The sequence below is a fragment of the Chrysoperla carnea genome, chromosome 4, assembly GCF_905475395.1.
Source record: "Chrysoperla carnea chromosome 4, inChrCarn1.1, whole genome shotgun sequence".
In the NCBI taxonomy this organism is placed as follows: domain Eukaryota; kingdom Metazoa; phylum Arthropoda; class Insecta; order Neuroptera; family Chrysopidae; genus Chrysoperla; species Chrysoperla carnea.
In genome coordinates, this window is record NC_058340.1 from 67,624,768 (window position 1) to 67,647,460 (window position 22,693).

The 22,693-nt window shown below is 29.5% G+C and overlaps 2 protein-coding genes across 5 annotated transcripts; one reads left to right on the forward strand and one right to left on the reverse strand.

Moving 5' to 3' along the window:
- Window positions 1-1,164: 1,164 nt before the first annotated feature.
- Window positions 1,165-9,757, forward strand: LOC123297357 (poly [ADP-ribose] polymerase tankyrase). Its single transcript, XM_044878988.1, has 13 exons — window positions 1,165-1,521; window positions 2,916-3,140; window positions 3,202-3,505; window positions 3,622-3,875; window positions 4,056-4,520; window positions 4,941-5,169; window positions 5,248-5,413; window positions 5,721-5,940; window positions 6,013-6,245; window positions 6,591-6,976; window positions 7,062-7,398; window positions 7,481-7,773; window positions 7,993-9,757. Exons 1-13 carry the CDS (start codon window positions 1,329-1,331, stop codon window positions 8,228-8,230), a joined length of 3,543 nt encoding a protein of 1,180 aa, XP_044734923.1. The 5' UTR covers window positions 1,165-1,328; the 3' UTR covers window positions 8,231-9,757.
- Window positions 9,758-14,179: 4,422 nt separating this feature from the next.
- LOC123297330 (protein spartin) lies at window positions 14,180-21,789 on the reverse strand. 4 transcript variants are annotated; one of them, XM_044878945.1, is made up of 6 exons: window positions 20,729-20,834; window positions 19,492-19,621; window positions 17,301-18,303; window positions 16,510-16,762; window positions 15,552-15,637; window positions 14,478-14,612 (listed from the first exon to the last, which is right to left on the reverse strand). In XM_044878945.1, exons 1-5 carry the CDS (start codon window positions 20,785-20,787, stop codon window positions 15,565-15,567), a joined length of 1,518 nt encoding a protein of 505 aa, XP_044734880.1. In that variant the 5' UTR covers window positions 20,788-20,834; the 3' UTR covers window positions 14,478-14,612; window positions 15,552-15,564. The 4 variants fall into 4 exon arrangements, with proteins under 4 accessions (XP_044734879.1, XP_044734877.1, XP_044734878.1 ...); XM_044878944.1 differs by lacking the exons at window positions 15,552-15,637; window positions 20,729-20,834 and adding an exon at window positions 21,770-21,789 and having other exon boundaries at window positions 14,180-14,612; XM_044878942.1 differs by lacking the exon at window positions 15,552-15,637 and having other exon boundaries at window positions 14,180-14,612; window positions 20,729-20,828.
- Window positions 21,790-22,693: the final 904 nt, after the last annotated feature.

A 22,693-nucleotide genomic window follows, 5' to 3' on the forward strand; every position in this document is an offset into this window, starting at 1 on the left:
ACTTTTTAATAGGAGAACATGTCATATAGTATATTCCACTCATATTCTCCTATTACAAAATATTAAATTTTATAATTCTAAAATAAAAATAGAAGCTCGTTGCGACTAAAATTTGAAATTTTGTGATAGGAGAACATGTTTTATATTTTATCCCACTTTTTTTTATAACATATTCGCCTATTACAAAATATTAAAAAATACTTCAGTTGCTTTTTTGTTGTTGTAGATGCTAAAAATTTATTCTTGTTGAATGAAATTTTATAAGATATTGTAATAGGAGAACATATTATTTTACAAAAAAAAAATAAAAATTATTTATGCTAGTCACCTTTCTACTTAAGTCATAAATCAATCTTCTGTCAGGGGTTGGGAATTGAAATAACATAAAATATACCTCGCTCTCTTACTTATTTGTCGCTTTTGGTTCTCCATAACAATTATCTAAAAAAGTGACATTACCTCGGTATAATAACTTAATTAATAAACAATTATACGGGGCAATACTAGACACGAACCGAGGTACTCTGTAGTCTGAGGCGACTAAGCTAGCCACTACTGCACCCTTGACATATTAAACTCATCAATAATGTTATATATAAACCTTTTACTCACCTTTATCTTCGGATTAATTAATTAATCTTTTTTAGTTATTGTTTATGAGTACAAGTAGATGAAGTTAGTACCATTCAAAGTTATAAAGTAGTATAGATAAATTTATAAAGTAGAATAGATAATTTATAATTTATTCATTAGTAATTAATAATAATAATAAATAATAATTTCATTATTTGCTTTTTTTCCTTTGAATGATATTATATACACGTATATTAAACGTTGATAGATCATTTGAAATTAGCGCACAACAGCCCGCTTTTAATGAGACAACTTAGCGATCCCAGCGTCTCACTTATTTTGTCCATATTTTGGGGACAATATTTTTTATAGCGATCGTTCTCCTTCTTTATAACCTCCATGGAACAGACCTAGTGATTTCTAGCTATATTTCATAATAAATAATACACTAAAAATGATTTAGTATTTTGGTAACACTGTATATACTTCAGACAGCTGTGATGAATTGTGTTTTGTGATTATGTGATGGTGTATGTTGTGTATTTTTCTGTGTATTGTGTACACATATACAACATTAAAGTGTATGTGAAATCAAATAATACTGTGCAATCACAAGAAAAAAAAAACATTGAAAAATTTCATTGTATACACGGACACAAGCAAACCAAAAGTTAGTGATGTTTTACTAGTTTTGTTTTTAATAGTTATCCTACAAAATATTCAATAAATAAAATGGTTTAAATCCATTAAAAATAATGGCAAATCGTCGGGCATTATTAGCCACATCAATGGAACCATTATCCAATACATCTGGTGATCCATTACGTGAACTTTTCGAAGCATGTAAAACTGGTGATATTACTCGTGTTAGAAAATTGGTATCATCTCAAACTGTAAATGCACGGGATACGGCTGGAAGGAAGTCAACACCATTGCACTTTGCAGCTGGTAAGCAAGGTCATATTTATCCAATCTTGTTAAGGGCAGTGCCCTTCTAATGATCACAAAAAAAAAATTATAATATTGACTTGATTATTTTTTTATTATTACTTAATAATTATATAACAAATTGTTGTTACTCTCAATTTTATAAAACTTGTATATTTAAATAATTTTTAATCACTAAATTTTGAGAAAGTATCGGAAATTTTATTAAATATATTATTTATTGACTTCTAAAAAATTATTTGCACGAATATTTTTTTAAAAATAATTTATTCTCCTTGAAGAAATGAAAGCTATTATAAATTTATAAAATATGACTATTGTTTTTGAATTTAATTACTCACATTAAATTTTAGAATCACAAAGTTTTTATTTGTATTTTTAAACAAATGAAACTGTTTAAATTATCATATTGTTCATTTAAAATATAATTGAAGGTTCTCAGAAAGTCAGAATTTCATAATTAATTTATTTAGTTTTTATTATAAGATTTAAATTAAGAAATATCATTTGGGATATTTTAGAAATAAAGTATTAATTTAAATTTAACAATAAAAAAACCCAACTGCGTTTTATTAATTAAATGGGTATATATATTTATTGAAGAGTTTCCCATTAAGAGTGTCCGGACTCGTTAAAATTTTTTTAAGTGAAAACTTCAAGGCGTGTTAAACGATATATCTATGTAATAATAATTAAAGCTGTACAATTCACTATTGACTAAGTAATTCTGATATTTGGTAACTTCTCATTCCTGTTCATCGATCAAATATTTATTCAATTTAAGTTTAAAATTAGGCCACTCTTAATGGAAAATATTTTATATCAGTTTTATCAGAAATTGTGATATTCCAATTAAGAAATATTTGGAAAGTCAGTACACAGAAGAAATCATTTTATCTTGGAATTTCTAATTCCGTATTAAGATTATACGAACACTGTCAAATCTCTAGTTAATTGGTAATTTCGTATGAAATGCCTTTTTTATCAATTATCTCAGGGCGTGAAAGGCAGAGGGCTAAATTAAGGGATTAGTGATGACGAAAAATGATACGAAATTCAATTTTTCGAGCGAGAATTATAAATTGGACAAAAAATGGTTAGCATTTCTTTTAATTTTTTCGAGTCTTTAGAGATGTAAGCTACCCCTTGGCCACGCCCTCCTTGGTGTGCCCTCCCTGACGAAAAATTAAGTTTATTTGGTCAAAGGTTTTACCTTCTTAGTCATTAGAAAATAAAGAAAAGCAAGATACTAGAAATTCAGATGGAATCTAAGATAGATAATTTTTATCAATGTTGAATTCATCTCACTTCTTAGTAAGATTATCTGCCAAATTATACTAACAGAGGGGATTGGCATTTTATTTTTTTACATTATGAAAATTGTTTTTCATTAGGGTATGGTAGACGGGATGTAGTTGAATTTTTATTAGCAGCTGGTGCCTCAATTCAAGCTCGTGACGATGGTGGATTACATCCTTTACACAACGCATGCTCATTTGGACATGCGGATGTTGTACGATTACTTTTAGAGGCAGGTGCTAATCCAAATACTCGAGATAATTGGAATTATACACCGCTTCATGAAGCAGCCATTAAGGGAAAAATTGATGTTTGCATCGGTAAGTATTCTTAAATTCCTTCATTTTTCTGATTTATAATCAAATTTAAAATAATTTATAGCATTATTACAACATGGAGCTGATCCAAACATACGAAACACAGAGGGTAAAACCGCTTTGGAGCTGGCCGATCCATCAACACGACCCGTACTCACTGGTGATTATCGGAAAGATGAATTGTTAGAAGCTGCAAGGTCGGGTAATGAAGAACGTCTTTTAACATTATTGAATCCATTGAACGTAAATTGTCATGCAAGCGATGGTCGAAGATCAACACCGTTACATTTAGCTGCTGGTTATAATCGAGGTCGCGTTGTTCAGTTGTTATTACAGCATGGTGCAGATGTTCATGCTAAAGATAAAGGGTAAGTTTTGGCAATTTATTTTTTATATTAGGGAAAAAATCACTAATTCCGGATCGTTTTTTATGTATAAATGTTGCTATAGAATAATTTCTATTGAAAATTGATTTCTTCCACAGTGGTTTGGTTCCATTACATAACGCTTGCTCGTACGGTCACTTTGAAGTAACAGAAATGTTAATCAAACATGGAGCAAATGTTAATGCAAATGATTTATGGGCTTTTACACCGTTACATGAAGCCGCATCAAAGTCACGCATAGAAGTATGTTCGTTGTTATTAAGTGAAGGTGCTGATCCAACACATATTAATTGTCATTCAAAATCGGCGATTGATGTTGCACCTACGAGAGAATTACAAGAACGATTAGCATGTAAGTTTTCAGTTTATTTTACGGAACGATACAGTAGTGACATCTTTCAGTTAATCATTTCACTTTTGATATTCGGACATTAATACAGCGCCAATAATAACAAAAAATCGGGATCCAGACCTTTTCTAAGACTGTGGCCATAATTTACACTTTTTCCTAACAAAACGATTTTTTTTTTAGATGAATATAAAGGACACTGTTTATTAGAAGCATCACGTCAATCAGATCCAGCTAAATTAAAAAAGTGTTTAACAAGTGATTTAGTGAATTTTAAACATCCGTATACAGGTGATACACCATTACATGCTGCGGCTAATTCTCCATTTCCCAAACGAAAACAAATTATCGAAACGTTAATACGTAAGGGGGCATCTTTAAATGAAAAAAATAAAGATTTCCTAACACCGTTGCATATTGCCGTGGATAATTCACATTATGATGTTATGGATATTTTATTACGGCATGGTGCTAAAGTGAATTGTTTAGATGGATTAGGACAAACACCGTTACATCGATGTGTTCGTGAAGATAATATTCAAGCGTGTAGAATATTATTATCGTATAATATTGATACGAGTATTGTGTCGTTACAAGGTTTTACGGCTGCACAAATTGCATCGGAGAATGTATTAAAAATTTTACAAGGTACGTAAAAATTAGTTTTAAATTGTACTTTTATAAATGTACTCATATTTTGGTGGGATCGAAAGTACCCTACGAACTAAACATAAGAATGGTTTTGACAAAATTTCACCTTCTTTCGCCATTATTTGACAATAATGACCTTGGCAACAGCTTTTTAAATTCATTCTGGAAAGAATTTCAAACAGGCTCGTACACAGGAACCATCCAAAGAGGGAGGGGTTTTTTGTTCTCCTCAATAAATGTTCAAAAAAAAATTTTGTTCTCCTCAATAAATGTCAAAATAGCTTTAACAGTCAACTGCTCATTAGAAATTCCTTTCGCACAGGACGGATGTCAAAGACTAAGCCAGACTCTAGACCTATTAAATAATTTTTTGCAATGCTGCTAACACAACTCTAATAAATATATTTGATTTTGTAGATCCACCATCTGGTAGTGCGGATGTGGAATGTCAACTTTTAGAAGCAGCTAAAGGTGGTGATTTAGAACAAGTACAACGTTTATTAGGCACATTTCCACATATTGTAAACTGTCGTGATTTAGATGGTAGACATTCAACACCACTTCATTTTGCCGCTGGATATAATCGAGTTGCTGTTGTTGAGTATCTTTTAGAACATGGTGCTGATGTGCATGCTAAAGATAAAGGGTATGTTATTAAAGCAAACCAAAAAAAAAAAAAAATGTATGTTATTATTCATTTAAATTATATAATTTTAAATTGTAGGGGTTTAGTTCCATTGCATAATGCATGCTCCTATGGTCATTATGAAGTTACTGAGTTATTAGTTAAACATGGGGCTAGTGTGAATGTGGCTGATTTATGGAAATTTACACCGTTACATGAAGCTGCGGCTAAAGGGAAATATGAAATTGTTCGCTTATTATTAAAGGTAATTTTATTTTATCTACTTATTAGTAGATTATTAAATCGCCGACAAATGTTTCGGATACGGAACCCTAATCTCGCACTTTGAACAACTCTCCATTAAATTACTCTTCAAACAAAAACACACATAGCAGGCAAAATTATAATACCCTTCTTTCTTTGGTTCGGGGGTTAAAAAATCATGGTAATAACGAAAAAGAGTTGCATCGTTAAAATTTGGCATCATTTCTTTTAACATCGTAAACTGTCTTTCACTGATTTTAAATAATGTGATTTTAAAAAATAAAACTTATTCGGAAATTTTGTCTTAGCATGGAGCTGATCCAAGTAAAAAGAACAGAGATGGTGCTACACCTTTAGAATTAGTCAGAGAAGGCGATCAAGACGTAGCCGATTTATTACGAGGAAATGCTGCGTTATTAGATGCAGCTAAAAAAGGAAATCTTGCAAGAGTTCAACGATTAGTTACTTCCGACAATATTAATTGTAGAGACGCTCAAGGTCGAAATTCAACTCCATTACATTTAGCAGGTAACTAAAGTTGAATCATTCGAATTGGTTTGCATTTAATTTACGTTAAATTTGTTGTATTTATTATTTCAGCTGGTTACAATAATGTTGAAGTAGCTGAATTCTTGTTAGATCATGGCGCTGATGTGAATGCTCAAGATAAAGGTGGTTTAATTCCTTTACACAATGCATCAAGTTATGGTCATTTGGATATAGCAGCCTTATTAATTAAATTTGATACTGTTGTCAATGCAACAGATAAATGGGGATTTACACCTTTGCATGAAGCTGCTCAAAAAGGACGAACACAACTTTGTGCCCTATTGGTAAGTTTTAAATATTTCATTTTCATTACCATCAAGTTTCTAAAGCGATTTTGCACTGTACTCAGTTAGAATTATTGTATTTCATTTCTTTCAAAGGTGTTCCAAGAGTCCAATAGTTTTTAACTATTGGCGAACTTTGTAGAAAAATTGTGGAGCTTTGAAGCTTTAACTTGACTGAGACATCAACCTCGACTTCTGGGTTGTCAGATTATTATATTAATTGTGTTTTAATAACCCTATCTTGTTCTGAAAAGTTCTCCAGAAATTCTCTAACTGTTCTCGAGTATATTTCATTGTTTTTTCGTTTTCCAATTAAATAATAATTAGATTTGATATTCATTACAGTTAGCACATGGTGCTGATCCTTACCTCAAAAATCAAGAAGGACAAACACCACTTGATTTAGCTTCTGCAGAGGATGTACGATGTTTATTACAAGATGCAATGACGTCACAACAAAGTGTACCTGTAATACCAGCATCAGCACCACCTAGTCGACCACCATCAATAGCTGTATCAACAATAATCCCAAGTTCACCTGTACCCACAACAGAAACGGTTATAATGCCTTCAGGGGCTTCCATGACATTATGTATTCCTATCTCAGCACAAAATCAAGGAATGTCTCCATTACCATACATTGATGGTTGTTCGGATTCTGTTAAAATGGAATCTAGTTCACATGAATGTTCATCGTCGGTAGTGGCTAGTGTTTCTAGTTTCCTAACCAGGTAAATATCTACTTAATTCCACAAGATATTTTATTAACATAATATTTCTGTAAAATAATAACTAAATAATTAATTTTATTTATAGTTTGGGGTTGGAACATTTATTAGATTTATTCGAAAGAGAACAAATTACATTAGATATATTAGCTGAAATGGGTCATGATGATTTGAAACAAGTAGGTGTTACCGCTTACGGATTTAGACATAAATTAATTAAGGGCATGGAACGACTTGTATCAAGTGGTTTAGCTGGTAGTGGATCATCTTGGTCCGTACCGTCGAATCCTGGAACATTATTAGTGGATTTATTAACAGATGATAAGGAATTCTTAGCTGTAGAAGACGAAATGCAAAATACAATACGTGAACATCGTGATAATGGACATTCTGGTGGTATATTCACTAGATATAACGTAGTTAGGGTAAGTTTCGTTTATCTCGGAATTTTATTTGCGCACCTCAAACAAACTGATATTTTAAATTTCATTGTTTAATATATTTCAGATACAAAAAGTTCAAAATCGTAAATTATGGGAACGATATATTCATCGACGACAAGAAGTCTCCGAAGAGAATAATAATCAAAGTAACGAACGTATGCTATTCCATGGATCACCATTTATAAATGCAATCGTTCAAAAAGGTTTTGATGAACGACACGCATATATTGGTGGTATGTTTGGTGCTGGTATTTATTTCGCTGAACATTCCTCAAAAAGTAATCAATATGTATTTGGAATATGTGGTGGTACCGGATGTCCTATGCATAAAGATCGATCTTGTTATATTTGTCATAGGTAAGTTGTTTTTTTAAACTGTGTTTTTTTTGTTCTATTGTAGGCAACTGAGTATTTAGCACAGATTATAGTTTTTAATCTAAAACAGATCTGCAACTCCCTGTAAAATTTTTACTATTTTCGTTCTCTGAAAGTGCCTTTCTCCAGGTGGCTCTACACGTTATATATATATAATTTTTTTAATGTATCACTCACTAATATGAATTTCATTTGTTTTAGGCATTTGTTACTCTGTCGTGTAACATTAGGTAAATCATTCTTACAATTTAGTGCAATGAAAATGGCACATGCACCACCTGGACATCATTCGGTAATGGGACGTCCATCGGCTGGTGGTTTAAATTTCCCCGAATATGTTGTATATAGGGGTGAACAAGCTTATCCTGAATATTTAATTACTTATCAAATAGTTAGACCTGAAGAAACATCTAGTGGTACAGAATCAGAGGTTAGATGAGTTGAAAATAATCATATAATAAATAATAATACGTGTTTAGAAACAATATGGAAAATATTTACATGTTGGACGTTTTGTAATACAACCACTGATGTTTGGAATACTCAGACTACTGTTGTTGCTGTATCGAAATTTGCAGGTTGAGATTATCTAGAAATTTTCTCAAAAAAAAAACTAGAATTTTCTTTTTTCTGTTAATGTACCTACTATCAATGGTGTTGTTTTTTTTAATTTTTGTTGGGGACCAATATATAATATAATTATATAACATTAAACTTTTTAATTCAATTTGTATGGAGTGTTCGTAAATTATTGAAATTATGTAATCTAATATTAATGGATTAGATAAGTGTTTTTCAAAGTGTGGGTCGCAAGTTTTTTTCCATTTTTTTTTTCGAAAATGGTACAGTAGATCGTTTTGAAATTTGGTATTTACGTTTAGTAGGGTGTCGAGCTCACGTGTGAATTTTTTTTATCGAAATCCTAAGTATCTTAAATCTTTAATCTGTCTAGATTAGTTAGTATTTAATCCGGTATACGATAATTTCGAAATACGAAGTTTTGGAAGAAAGATGTTTAGGTATTAAAAATCTTAATTAATTTGATTTTATTATGTAATATTAATAAATTACGAACACTTTGTGTTTAATGAAAAAATGTGAATAATAGGGTATGAATGGAATAAATGAACTCATATAATGTAGGCTTGAAGAAAATATTAAGGTGAAACTTCTTTAGTGCAATTCAGTTTGTTGTAAGACAATAAAATGAAAAAACGACATGTACAAAATAAAGAATAGATTGAGAAAGACAGAGAGATATTGATAGTTAAATAAGTTAATAATAATACATAAGAGGGGTACCGTAAATGGATCCTTAGAGCTTATATCAAGGGATTCTCTGTGCCCTCCTTGTGAACAACCAGCCACCGGAGGTGAGACATCTCCGGAAAAGGGATGCTATTTTATGACGCCTCGCAGAAAGCCCACATCTTCTCCGCCGCGTATCTAAATAAGTCTGATTGAGTGAAAACATTTAGATATATTATTAAAAAGTTTTAAAAACCCCATAGATAAAAGCTATAGTATGGTTATAATTCTTAGGAATTAAATCGAAACTATTGGTCTCCAAAGAAAAATTCTTTAGTATATCTAGTATTCTTCATAGATTATATCTTACGAGAGTTAGTACATTTAAATCGTTGTATTAGAGTCCTAGAACCGCACAAAACTAATACATTGATAAAGAGACAAAATTTTTCTTCTTACAATCTTCTACTTAACATTCTCTGAGACGGTTTTCTGGCACATCCTTTATTTCTAAAAATATTTGAGTAAAAATTCCCTAACCTAGTTGACAGGATGGCGTGATATATTTTATAATTTATATCACGAGGGAATGTTGAGTTTCGTTTTTAATTTTAGGAATAATTTAATTGAAAATGGTGTTGTCCTAACTCTCAATAGAAAATCTTAATCTTTCTCTTTCAACTGTCATTATTAGACTACAGAAATTTCACTTTAAATATCTTGGAAAATACGAAAATTAAATTTATTAAACAAAATTTTTATACTAGATGAATTATTTTCTATCCATTTATTTTGCTATAAATGTGACTGAACGCGATACTTATTTAAAAAGAAAATATCGAGATTAATTTTTGTGATATTTTTAAAACTGAACTATATCCCGACTGAACAATTTATTTTTTAGATTTGCGATTAATTTACCACTTTTTATTTGCCAAAAGTCGGGTAGAAAATGACTAAAAAAAGTTCTTTTTTTTTTAGAAAGTTTGTTTTTCTGTGTTGAGCCATTGTACTACTATGCATTTCAATTATTTATATAGCTCAACGAATTTTATTTATTTGTTTTAGTTTAAAAAAAATGTTTTATTTAGGTTTAATAAAGTTGCGTTACTAGAAAAAAAACGAGGCAATTTTATTTAATTTATCGTTAAATTTTAGTGAATTGTAAATATTAATTTAATTTTTTATCCAAACGTTTTTAATTTATATAAAGGAAGTTTAATTATACAGGGTTGTGACCAAAATTTAACTCGGATTAACTCTGAGAGACAGTTAAAGATTGTTTTAACTAGCTTTGCCGATAAAATTTTACCCAACTTTTAATTTAATGCAGATAATGAAGACTTCTCAATACTTGAGTTAAATATGAATTTATGAAGGGTTAAATTTAATCAGTTGACTCTGGGTTTCGTTTTTAACAGTCCTGTTGTAAGAAGTATTTTTGACTGGTACACTATTGATATTTTTAAAATCATCAATGAAATGGCAGTCAATGAGAAAGTAGTAAATTTCTATTCGGATAAATTTGCTTCAACTCTCTACAGTTTTGTCAGATAGACTCATCCACTTCCCCTAAACTGCCCAAACTTTTGTTATTCTTGGATTTATTATGGCGGATTTGAGATTATAAATTTAAGAGAAGCGATACATTTTTAGACCGTAAATCTATTTTTCGTCATTAACCAGCACGATAAGAAATCATGGAATTTGATAAAGCAATAAGGAAGATATCGCTATGTGACAGAAAAACAGGCTGGGGAAATAAATAATATGATAAGTTTTTCGCATTATTAATATTTTAGCTTCCGAAATAAAAATTATACTAACTTAAATTATTGTCCGGTAAAAAAACAAAATAACTAATTTCCCAATTTTGAATTCTTGATTGACTAAGGGCTAACTCATTGACTGGCTTATATTAAAATCACAGTATTATTAATATTATTTTTTAAATTTATTAATTTTATAAAATTTTTGTTAGTATTATCAAAAAAAGGAATATTTGAAATAAATATTAAAAAAAAAAAAAATTACAACTTCCATTAATATTTAAGAATCACTGCCTAACTAGCACTGATTTATTAAAGTGAAACTTTTTAATAAAAAAGAAACAAATTTAAGGGGTTTCACTTATATTGTGTGATACACAATCTTTTAAACATAAGTAGAACTTAAGAACACTTGATAGAGATCTGGACTTACGCTGTGAGTTGTGAGATAACTTCGCGTAGAAGATTATACAATCTTAGAAATATTAGATAAAATCACATCAATTGTAAAAATCTAAACTAATTCGTAGCCGTTTCATACAATCCGAATTTCAATCCTTAAGTGTTCTAAGTAGAACCATGAAATATGTTTTCGTGTATTAAATTGGGTGAATTGCGCCTTCTTTCTAATTATTTTAAAACAAAAGTGGATTAATCAAATAATTGTACTCAAGTATAATTTTAACATACCAATAAAAATAATGGAATTGGGATTAATAATAATAATTGTAATAGACATTGGGGATTAAAATGTGATTTTTTATTTGAATGTAAATTTTTAAAATTAAATTTGGTTAAGTGCCATATATTAATTTACTTTATTGATTGATACATCGAAGGAGAAATTTTGGGGCATTTTATGTTTTAAATTCTAAAATTTACATTCAATTGAATTCTCAAAATATTTATAATATTCAAAGGAGTATATTAAAATGGTAAAAAAATTAAGAAAACCAGCTTTGTCTAACAATACCAGGCACTTTCTCTTTTCCTTTAACAAATTTTGGACAAGTTTTCCGTTTCGGAAATATGAAGAATTCACGTGAAGTTGTTTTTCAATTCGGTTACATTTGCTGTTCTATGTGATGATTCTATATCGTTAAACAATAACCACCAAAATTTTCCATAAATCTGGTCGTTTTTGACGAATTTTCTCACACAAACCTTTGACAAAAAATGGCAAAGTAGTTATCTTGGAATATTAAAAATTTCAATACTCAAATTATAGCTATTTTGATATACTCCGTTCAGTTTTTTTTAATAGTTCCTATACTATTTATTAATTGTTCTTAGGATCCATGTAGAAATAAAACGGTTTATTATAGTTATAAATTATAAATTAGTTTGTGATTCGATGAAAAATAAATAAACGTTCTCATTAAAAGTAATACTTAAATTTTTAATTGATCAGTTAAGTTAGAAAACTAATGATAAACGGATATGAGATCGTTCTTAGGGACCTTATCGACATGAAACGAAATTTTTCATTACTTCAAAACCGAATGCATTGATTGTGTAAAGATGGTTTATAAAAAAAAAGTAATTTAATCCGTTTCAAGATCATTTTTATTTCATCTTAATTTGATTTTAATGCTAAGAAAGACTATCTAGCGAAGGAAAAAAGAATTATAGGTGTTAGCTCACATAGATATATAACATTTAACGGAAATGTCCTATTTTCTGCCCTTTCTTTGTCCTATTTTCTGATAAACTAGAATACTGAGAATAACCTAACCCTAATTTGAGAAATGATTGGTTCTGATTCCCCATACAAATTTTCATCCCCTATTTCACCCCATGGACTATGTCCTTTACCAAAGTTTCATCTATCTCTAAACCGGAAATCCTTAAACATAAACGGAATAGATAGACAGGCGGAGTTACTTTCACATTTATAATATTAGGATTTTACAATCGTAAGAAGAATTTAATCTATTTCATAAGATTTAGATTGAACTGTTTTTCGTTTTATGCTAAAAATGATATATCCTAGAACGATCACAAATCGACTAATATCAATCCTAAATTAGTTTATGATTTATTGCTAGAACAAAACCAAAAAAACATTTAAATCAACGAGACATTGTCAATAAAATTAAAAAATAAATCAAACATACTATTTAAAGACTTCTCACACAATTAATTTTATGGTCTCATTACATACGCATTGTTGTTGGTAATGAAATAAATCCCTAGGTTGTCGAATACGGTCTAGACTCTAGAGGGATTTAAAAATCAAATCAATAAACAATATTTATTATATTTTTCACATGTGACTGAATTATATTTAGATATTTAAAAAAAAAAAGATGTTTGTAAATAGTTAAATATTTTAATCATTTGAAAGAACTAAAATAAAAAATTAATTATTAATATTTTATTATTATAAATTAATTTAATCGAATAATTTTGATGGAATATCATTTGTAAATGGTTATTATTATATGTTGGTATATTAAAGTGTGTTGGAAAATTTTATAAATATGTTTTTCATTTACTAGCTTTAACCCCAGATTTTATCCCAAGTGAAATAGATCGTAGTTTTAATGAGCCATTTCAGAAAGGTAGAAAATTTCACAGGTGTTAGCAAGCAAGATGTCAAAATTGTAAGCCCTTTTCTCGTTCTCAATAGAGTGTCAATGATGTTTAGTCTGTTTCAAGTTTGTACAAATTCCAGGAAGGGTAAAACCTGTTTTAATTGAAAGTTTAAAAAAAATATATAGTCGATGTAGAATCGTCCACAATGGTAGTGATGTTAGTCAGTCCGCAATCAATTATAATTTTTCTGACTGCGAACGCCTACATTGCTGACGATATGATTTTCAGCCATTCTGAAATCAGCCGGAACTTGTCTTTCAGGGTTCTTGGAATATTGCGCGGCAAGCTTTAAATTGTTGATTGTTTCTTGAGGACAATATTCAAATAAGATAGAACAAAATGTTGGTTGCTCGACACCACGGAGACTACAAGGAGACTCAACTTCATGTAATTCGTTCGTATTTATTTCGTACAATGCAATTCGGTGCTCCTTGTTTAGTCTCCCTGCTCGACACTTAAAAGATTGTAATTTTCAAGATGTAGAGACAGAGACTTTATTGAGAATCGGATAAATGTATTTGCATTTTTTATTCAATTATCTCCTTATTTGAATAGAGTTTTCAAAAAATAACCACCAAATTTTTTTACTTGCCACGTAATAAGATATTTTCCAGGAATCCGGAAAGAAAAGTTGGATGAGTAGAGTATATCATCTACGCTAGATGTTATCGGGATTACAGTGGCATCTATCTAAAGCACAGAATATTAACTCTTATATAAATTAAAAAATAATTTTTATTAACAAAAAATTATAATCACAAAAATCACATTAAATAGGCCAAAAAGTACGTATTTTTACTTTCAAATTTTATGACATTTTTTAGATAGATCTCAATTTCCATAACAAATTATAAATAGCATTTTCGATTTATATAAATAAAATAATGTGGCTAAGATTTACATATTATTTGTCGTTAATTTTTCTCTAACGACGTGGAGGGCGCGGGAGATCCATTTGAATTTGGTGCATTCGCATGTAAATTTTGAACATGTGCACTAAACGATGTTAAATCGGGTATCGTATATCCATCGTGTGTAAGCAGATGATGTTCTTTGAACTCTGTTAAAAATCCCTTTCCCGCACCTTTTGCTGTTGATTTTGCTAGAGAGCTTGGTTTGAAAAATTTCATACTATTTGTAAAATTATATACATTTCCCATTGTGTAAATTGAATCTTCGGTTAATTCACCAGCATCTGGACCATATCTGAAACAAGTTGCATTTTTCATTAAACGATGGTCGAATTCATTTTAGTTTCTCATCATAAATCAATTAAAATTTGTGGTGTATTAAAAGGAAAATAAAATCTTATCACGCCCCTTAATCACACCCTTTGTGAATAAGATCACGCCCCTCGTGAAAATATTTCAAACAAATGACTTAACAAGTGAAAACAAACAAATAACTGAGTTAAAATTGTTTAAATACCATGTAAAGACAGTGTTGATTACGCAATGGTTTTTTTTTTACGTCATGTAAGTAAAGAAAGGTAGCCACTCTTACACATAAAGTTATAAAAGTATCTTTCTTCAAAAGTTATAAAAGTATGTCGTTTCGAAACACAAAATATCTCAAAAGCTTTTAATATATGGAATTGAATTCTGCGGAATAAGAAATATAATTTTGCGAATTTCAAGATTTTAGGTAATTTTTGCTTGCCTAGTAAGGTAAGAAATTAATTTAAACTTTATTTGGAATGGAAAGCAACCCCATGTGGGAATATTTCTGACTAAAGACTTAATGCAAATACAAAAGAAGAGTTTATCAGAATTAGTAAAACTTTTTAAGTTATTTGTTTGAAATATTTTCACAAGAGGCGTTATTATAAACTTTTATTTTTAATTTTTAGGTATAGAAAATATTACAGTTTAATGCGTGATTAAATAGTAAGAAGCTTTTAGTTTCGTATCTAAAAAATTCAGAATTTAAAACATTTGAGGAATTTCGTACCGTAAACTAATATTTAAAACCAAATTCTAGATTCAAAATGTTAAAAATTGTATTCATATATCGATTTTCAAAAACTGAAGATCAAATTCTGAATTTTCTAGAAACAATCTTAGATTTAAGTGTTAATGCAAGTGAAAAAGTTACCATCACCCTTTTTTAAAGCAATAAAATGATATCGATGAAATAAAAACTTACACTTAATTAACAACTATATAGGATATTTTTCCTGTTTTGAATTGGTATTTTTGGAACAAAAAACCTCATCTGGTTTAAGTCCGTATCTATAGAAATACATAAAAATATTTAACTACAGCCCAAAAATTAAAGCTAAGCGTAAATGGAATAAAATTAATTTGTAATTTAGATTAAAAACATAAATGAAGACTAAGTAAGTGACATTTAAGCGAAGCCTAAAAACGGTATTAAAAATGAAACAAGATCCGATGAGATCCATCTTTACGTAGGCGAATTCCTATCGAAGGGAAATAATACTATTTACGCGTTTACTAACTGTTACACAACTAATATTTTGCCTTTTTAAGCATGAATTTTGTTAGCAACCAGGCAACCAGGTTTTGTTGACTCACTTAAGAACTGGGGGTTATTGAGTCCCAGCTGTGTTAACTATTAGCGTGGGGGAGATAAACGCATCATGAAAATGTTTTTTAAACTTGAATTCATTTTCGGTTTCGATTCAATACTTCAAACAAAATTTCATTGTAAATAATTCATCAAATAAAGAATACTAATACAATAGTGAGTGAACTTTAAATATTATACGCTTCCAAAAAGATATCCGCTCGTTCAACCACAAAGTTTCTAGATTTATTGAAAGTTAAAGCTTTTAAATTAAAATACTGGTTTTATACTAAATATAAACTTAGTTTTAAAAGCATTCGACAACTAATAAACTTATTAGTTATGGGTTTGTGAAGAATTAGTCATTGCGGACTTTTTTCCTAATAAATATTTTCAAAAACTTCGAGTAGACCCTTTTCATAGTTTAGAACATGTCCCTTTGCATTATTGATAAATGATTATTAAAAATAAACTTAGTATCTCAAACATGTTAATAATTTTAGTTCCATTTTTAAGCTTCAAAAGTTATTTCAGTTAAAAATAAATTTTTGTATCAAAATTTGAAATTACTTACTTGTGTTCGACAATTTTAACAGTATTATGGGTAATACTCTCGCCTAATATTTTTGACGATTGCTCTAATCCAGAATAAACAGTGGCTAATCCTTCAACAGCTCCAGCAGCAACATTTAATACGCCATCAACTTTCAAATGTGCAGAATCTTCATCCATATTGAATTTAGTTGTTAATAATTTAGTTCCTTGCTTTTGAATATGCGGCGCTAAATAACGTCCAAGTGCCATTGTTGCACTTCCAACTTTTCCAGCTAAAATATATACAAACAAAAATATGTTAAGCAAAGTAATGAAAATGGTTTAAATTAGAACTAATAAAAACGGACCCACTTCCTGTTTTAATTAGTACGAATTATTATCCCCAGTTGACGGGGTTTATCTGATTTGAATTTGATTTATTAGCCTTTAAAAATGGTAAGTACAAGTATTGCCGCCTGGTAGTCTAAATCGGAACTAATGAAAACGGGTCCACTTTCTGTGTTAATAAGTACGAATTATTATCTCCAGTTAGCGGTGTTGCAATTCCTAATTATCACAAATATAAATTTTACGTGAGCTTTTTACACATAACAAATATATCGATGACAAGTATGACAAGTAGACCCTCACGATAGATGGCGTATCGTGAGGGTCGTATATTCAATCGTACAATACTGCGAGCTATGTGTTTTGTCCGATATGTATGTGACGAATGCTAACACTGCTCAGAAAGTGAATGATCCAGGTGGCTCGATTTCTGGAATTATTTGTACTTTTTTTTTAATACATAGAAAATTTAAATGGACTTACCAACAAACCCAGTTACTGATACTGCAGCACCCGTAACATTTTTAGCCGTATTAAGACCTTTTGTTAATTTTGGATTTATCGGAGTAGGTTCTTCAGCTGGCCTAATTTTGGTAAGTAATTTTGGTGTACCATAACTAATTAAAGAACCAGCAGCTTGTGCACCTTTTATAAGTCCTTCACGCATATACCAAGCTCCATTTACAATACCATTGGAAATTGTGTTACTATAAAAGGGATTACGGGGTAATTCACGTCTGGAACGACTTTTAGGAGCAGCTGAATAAGGTATGGGTAATACGGGTATGTCTGCAGAAACAACCCCATGAATAATGTCGTCAAGTAATGATAGAAGAGCTTCGATATCCGCATCTGGTGGAAGAACAATTCCAATAGCACTGCCTGTTGCTGGAGCATTTGTATCGGGAACAATAAGCGCACCAAATTCTGATTTAAAGCATGGTGATACAGCAGGAATTAATGGATAGATCCATTCGTTTATTTCCATAAAACCATCAGGGTCGTTTGGATTCTTTTTCTCACCGACAGCTACGTATATATTTAGTGTTTCTAAATTATTAAATGATACGACGGTACCATCTGGTGAAATAAAATAAACCCGTACATTATCTTGGGCATAAACAAGCGCTAATTCTCTTGTGTCAGTTGCAGTCGGTTCAATTTTTAAATTTTCTAATGCACTAGCTAATTCTGAATAGGTATGTGGTGTTGCAGAACTTGATTCAGACACTGCCTCTTCGTAGCTAGGAGGTGGATCTGCTGGTGTGGCTACTTTCGTAGCCACTGTACCAGATGTTGAAGGTTGTTGCTCTGTTGATGATTGTATTGAAGCTATTCGTTTTATAATTTCGGCACGAGTTCGTTTCATTTTTTGAATCATACCGCAAGCTTCTACCCATGTTTCGTCGGTTTTTTCTGGACATTCTACGTGGATATTTAATACTTTATCGATTATACTTATTCCAAGTTTATACTTCTCCAAAGCCTATTAAAAATAATTTGATTTTTAAACATCTTTTTAAAATAAATCCCATGAATTTTGATCATCAATGTTCTTGAGAGCCATCCCTGGTGGAAAAAATATTTGAAAAAATAATAAGTCTTAACAAGTCTTAGGAAACTCTGAAAAAGTCTTAGAAACTTTAAAAAAGTATTTAGAACTCTGAATAACTCTGAATTAGACTAATCCGAAAACGTTAAGAAAGTCAAAGTTCCTAAGACTTTTTCAGAACTTTCTTCAAATATTTTTTCCACCAGGGATTGCGTGCATAATTTAACAATGAAACTAATTTTTGTAAATCTTGGCCAAACTGAATAAAATATATCACTGGCTTAGATATTAGAGACAGAAGCGATGGAAGAAAGGTAGGTGAAATTCCACATGGCATAAAATTTTTGCTATGCAAAACGTCGGAGACAATTTAGACAACCGAGATTACTATTAAAGTTTTAAGTTTCGAAATTAAATTTACTTAGATTGTAAATATCGCACTATCATGTTCGTTGGGTTATTGAATATAGAAGGTTCATTATTACAGTTACAGTTTTCTGCACGGAATTTCTAATTTGGGGTTCTCGAGAAAAACCCATGCACATATTTCCAAAGTATGAAAAAGAAGCAATAGAAAATTTCTAATTTTATTTCGATACATTGTAGCACCGTTCGCGGGATTTATCTCGTTCATAATGTTAATATTAATTCTTTTTCAGTAATATTGGCAGAGAAAAGAGGAACATTGGCAAATGACAATCCAAGAAATTATCCTATGACAATTTCTCTGGGTGTTAAAGTTATGAACTGCTGAAAAATATTAGTGTTATGGATCACTAAAAAAAATACAATTAATGAAATAAAAAATTTAAATCAGGGCCAAAAAGTTATTAGCATTTTATTTAAAATATAGCATTGATTATATCCCGCCATAATTTAGCATAAATTAATAAGGTTATGGTCACTGACATTTAAACAGCTGGGCAAATTTCAAATTTAATTAAAAAAAAAAAAAAACAAATTGAATAAAAATAAAACGTCTCAAGCTTTCGATAAAAAATTCCTGTATACAAAAATATTGATAATCAAATATTCTTTGTGGTATGATAATAAAAACCACTTGATTTAATCTAAATTATGTAGATTTATAAAATATTGAAAGTGAAACTTTCTAATAATTACCTCATTCTTTCGTTCTTCTTCTTCCAATGTAATGGCACAATCAATACATCTATATGCTTCATCATGATTTGTTTTGATTTCTTTATAAGTTTTAACCCATCCACAATCTTCATCACCATCTGATTTTGATCTAGAGTTTCCCATTATTTTTGTTTAAAAACAATAGATTCAATTAGAACTTATTTTAATATGATTATGTAAGAAAACGAAACAAACATTGCCTATTTTTTGTTATTAAAAACTACGTAATACTTTCATCCAAGTATAAACATGCGATGATTTAGAAAAAAAAAAGGTGATATATTAAAATATTGTACACAAATAAAACTTGTCTCATACTAAATTAAATTACGTATATCTCTCCCACTTAAAAATTTATAATGCATCCAAATCAATTTGTATGTTTTGTTCATTAACTATTCTTCTTTTAATTAATTCACTTGGATTTTTTGGCAAGTTTTTTATTTCGATATGCCGATAATTACGTATTAAAAAAAAGTAAATACAATGAAAGATAATACTACAATAAAAAATAGGTGGCTTTTTAGCTGTTACTTGGAAAAATTTTGGTGTGTAAAAAGTTTTTCAGATAAAAATTATTCGCTTAGTGCATGATTTTCATTTCAAGGAGTTACCATAGTAACGACACATTACTTTATTAATATAATTGTATGTCTGCACACAAGTCTAAGTATTGTATATATGGTTTACATTAAATATTTAATACTATTTTCCAAAAAATTTAAATAAAGCATTCAGGCAGACAATATTTTGTATAATGGCTTTCTCCTTATCTTGAATCATTCTGACACACTTTATTTTGACCAATAAGATTAAGCTTGGCAGTTTATTTCCACGATAAGAGCTTCTTTTCTTTTCACATTCAAACCTGTTTTATTTTGCTATGTTTAAAAAAATCTAAGCGTCGTTCCAAATAAAAGTTGGGGTTTTTTAGATTTCTTATTTTGATTGTACTATTCAACAATCGTAAAACTTTGAACTTTGTATTATCAAAAAAACAGCGTTTACCTTGAAATGTTTTAACATGTTTTTAACTTTCATATTTTTAAGTTATATTTTATAATTCTTAAAAATTAAATAGAGCGTTTAAAAACAAAATAATTTGTTTACAATCAATTAAGAAATATTTCTTAATTGTGAAATAAAACTCTTGCGAAAGAAAAAAACCGGTCTGTGAACTTTTAATGTGAATCTGGATGAAAAAAAAAACGCAAACCTTGATTGTCTTCTGTTTCTGTGATTTTGAATAGCACTTCGAAAGTGTTTAAAAGGCATTTTAAAAACCGTAAACGTATCACAAAATAATCTTTATCACAATATAATGAGTTGTATATTAATTATTAATTATTAATTGTTAAAGTTTATAGTTTCATAGTGTGATATTGAGTACTACTAAGGAAATTTCGTATATTTTAAAAAAAATTAGTTTTTTTTAAGTAGGAAACAAATTTACCATTTCGTCACGGAATATTTTTTTATCATAAATGTTATTATGTTTTAATAAATTGTAAATTATGTTCTTCAGGTATTTTGCTTTCGTTTGTCATTACATATCAATATTGCAAGTTGCATAAATAAAAAATTAAAAATAATATATTTTATATCAACAATATAAGTTGCTCCATAACATAGAAGCTGCTCCTTAACTTATCTCGTTACACCTATTGTGACAATCTGATCTCAGTTTTCTCTGAGAAGAAGGCTTTTTTAACCCCTAATAACATATTTCAGAGAATATTTTGTTTATTTTCCAAAAACCATCGTAACCTTGAAAGTGGAAGTTCTGGAAGTTTCTTTGATTTAGAATTTCATAATCCAAGCTTAGTAAAAATATTATTTTTTGGGTAAATATTCATTATGTTCGTTGCAGTGTAATACTTTTTGAGTTCGAATTTAGCACATTCCTTCTTATTTATTCCGAATGAGACATGCTAACATCTTTCCCATACAAAAACAGCTGTGTAAAAATTATATAATTTTTTTTTTAAACAAAAGCCATAAATCAAATTTACAACAAGTTGTAAAAAAGCAATCCTTTATTTTTAACTTAAATAGCATAAAAGATTCATGCTTAGTATTAAGCTGTAGCTGAAGCTAAATTTGTGTATTGTTGGGATGAATCATCATTTATTTGACCCAATTGTATGATAATTTTTTTAATCAATTACAAAATAAATATTCAATAAACAATAAATAAAACAAAAGAAAATTAATTAATGATGAATGAATGACTCGTAAATGAATTTATATTACTCACTCCATTACATAAATATTTAATATTTGCTAATAATTAGGCAATCTGTTTTACAGTCTTGTAAAAGTTGTTGTATTAGTTTGTGGTCAATAAACTTGTAGGTTAGTTATTTTACACATATTTATATACGTCATCGTTATCGGGTCACCGTAGTGATTTTGCGTTGTATAAAAAACTCTTCAACAGAAAAAATGACACCAACTTTAAGAAAATTTTCACTTTCTTATTTCCCATCCCTATACTTGTGGTATGACTGAACTTTTACAAAGATAATTTCTCATCTTGAAGTTCAAAATTCAAACAAATCAAAGTTCTTCAATTTTATTCTTTTCTAGTAAAAATGAAAATGTATCTCTAAGTTAATTCTATATTTTTCAACTTCTTAAATTTAGTTGATACTGAAATTTTGGTTATATACGTCATCGTTATCGGGTCACCGTAGTGATTTTGCGTTGTATAAAAAACTCTTCAACAGAAAAAATGACACCAACTTTAAGAAAATTTTCACTTTCTTATTTCCCATCCCTATACTTGTGGTATGACTGAACTTTTACAAAGATAATTTCTCATCTTGAAGTTCAAAATTCAAACAAATCAAAGTTCTTCAATTTTATTCTTTTCTAGTAAAAATGAAAATGTATCTCTAAGTTAATTCTATATTTTTCAACTTCTTAAATTTAGTTGATACTGAAATTTTGGTTCGCGAAGTTTGATTGATTAAACGAAAATTTGGTTCATTTTGCTATTGAATGACAAGTTTTTGAGATATAGGGCCATCCATAAATAACGTCCAATTAAATTATCCAATTGTAAATAGGTATTTTTAGATGTTTAGTCCCCCCTGGTGGAAAAAATATTTGAAGAAAGAATAAGAAATTCTGAAAAAGTCTTAGGAACTTTGAATTTCTCAACGTTTTCGGGCTAGTC

Bases quoted from the DNA above. Each gene is read 5' to 3' on its own strand.
- LOC123297357 (XM_044878988.1), top strand. From the start codon at position 1,329: ATGGCAAATCGTCGGGCATTATTAGCCACATCAATGGAACCATTATCC. The intron at 5,170-5,247 runs GTATGTTATTAA...TTTAAATTGTAG, and splicing joins GTGCATGCTAAAGATAAAGG to GGGTTTAGTTCCATTGCATA. The intron at 6,246-6,590 runs GTAAGTTTTAAA...TATTCATTACAG, and splicing joins CACAACTTTGTGCCCTATTG to TTAGCACATGGTGCTGATCC.
- LOC123297330 (XM_044878942.1), bottom strand. From the start codon at position 20,787: ATGCCTTTTAAACACTTTCGAAGTGCTATTCAAAATCACAGAAACAGA. The intron at 19,622-20,728 runs GTTTGCGTTTTT...GGGAAACTCTAG, and splicing joins AGAAACAGAAGACAATCAAG to ATCAAAATCAGATGGTGATG. The intron at 16,763-17,300 runs GTAAGTCCATTT...TATATATTTTAG, and splicing joins ATCAGTAACTGGGTTTGTTG to CTGGAAAAGTTGGAAGTGCA.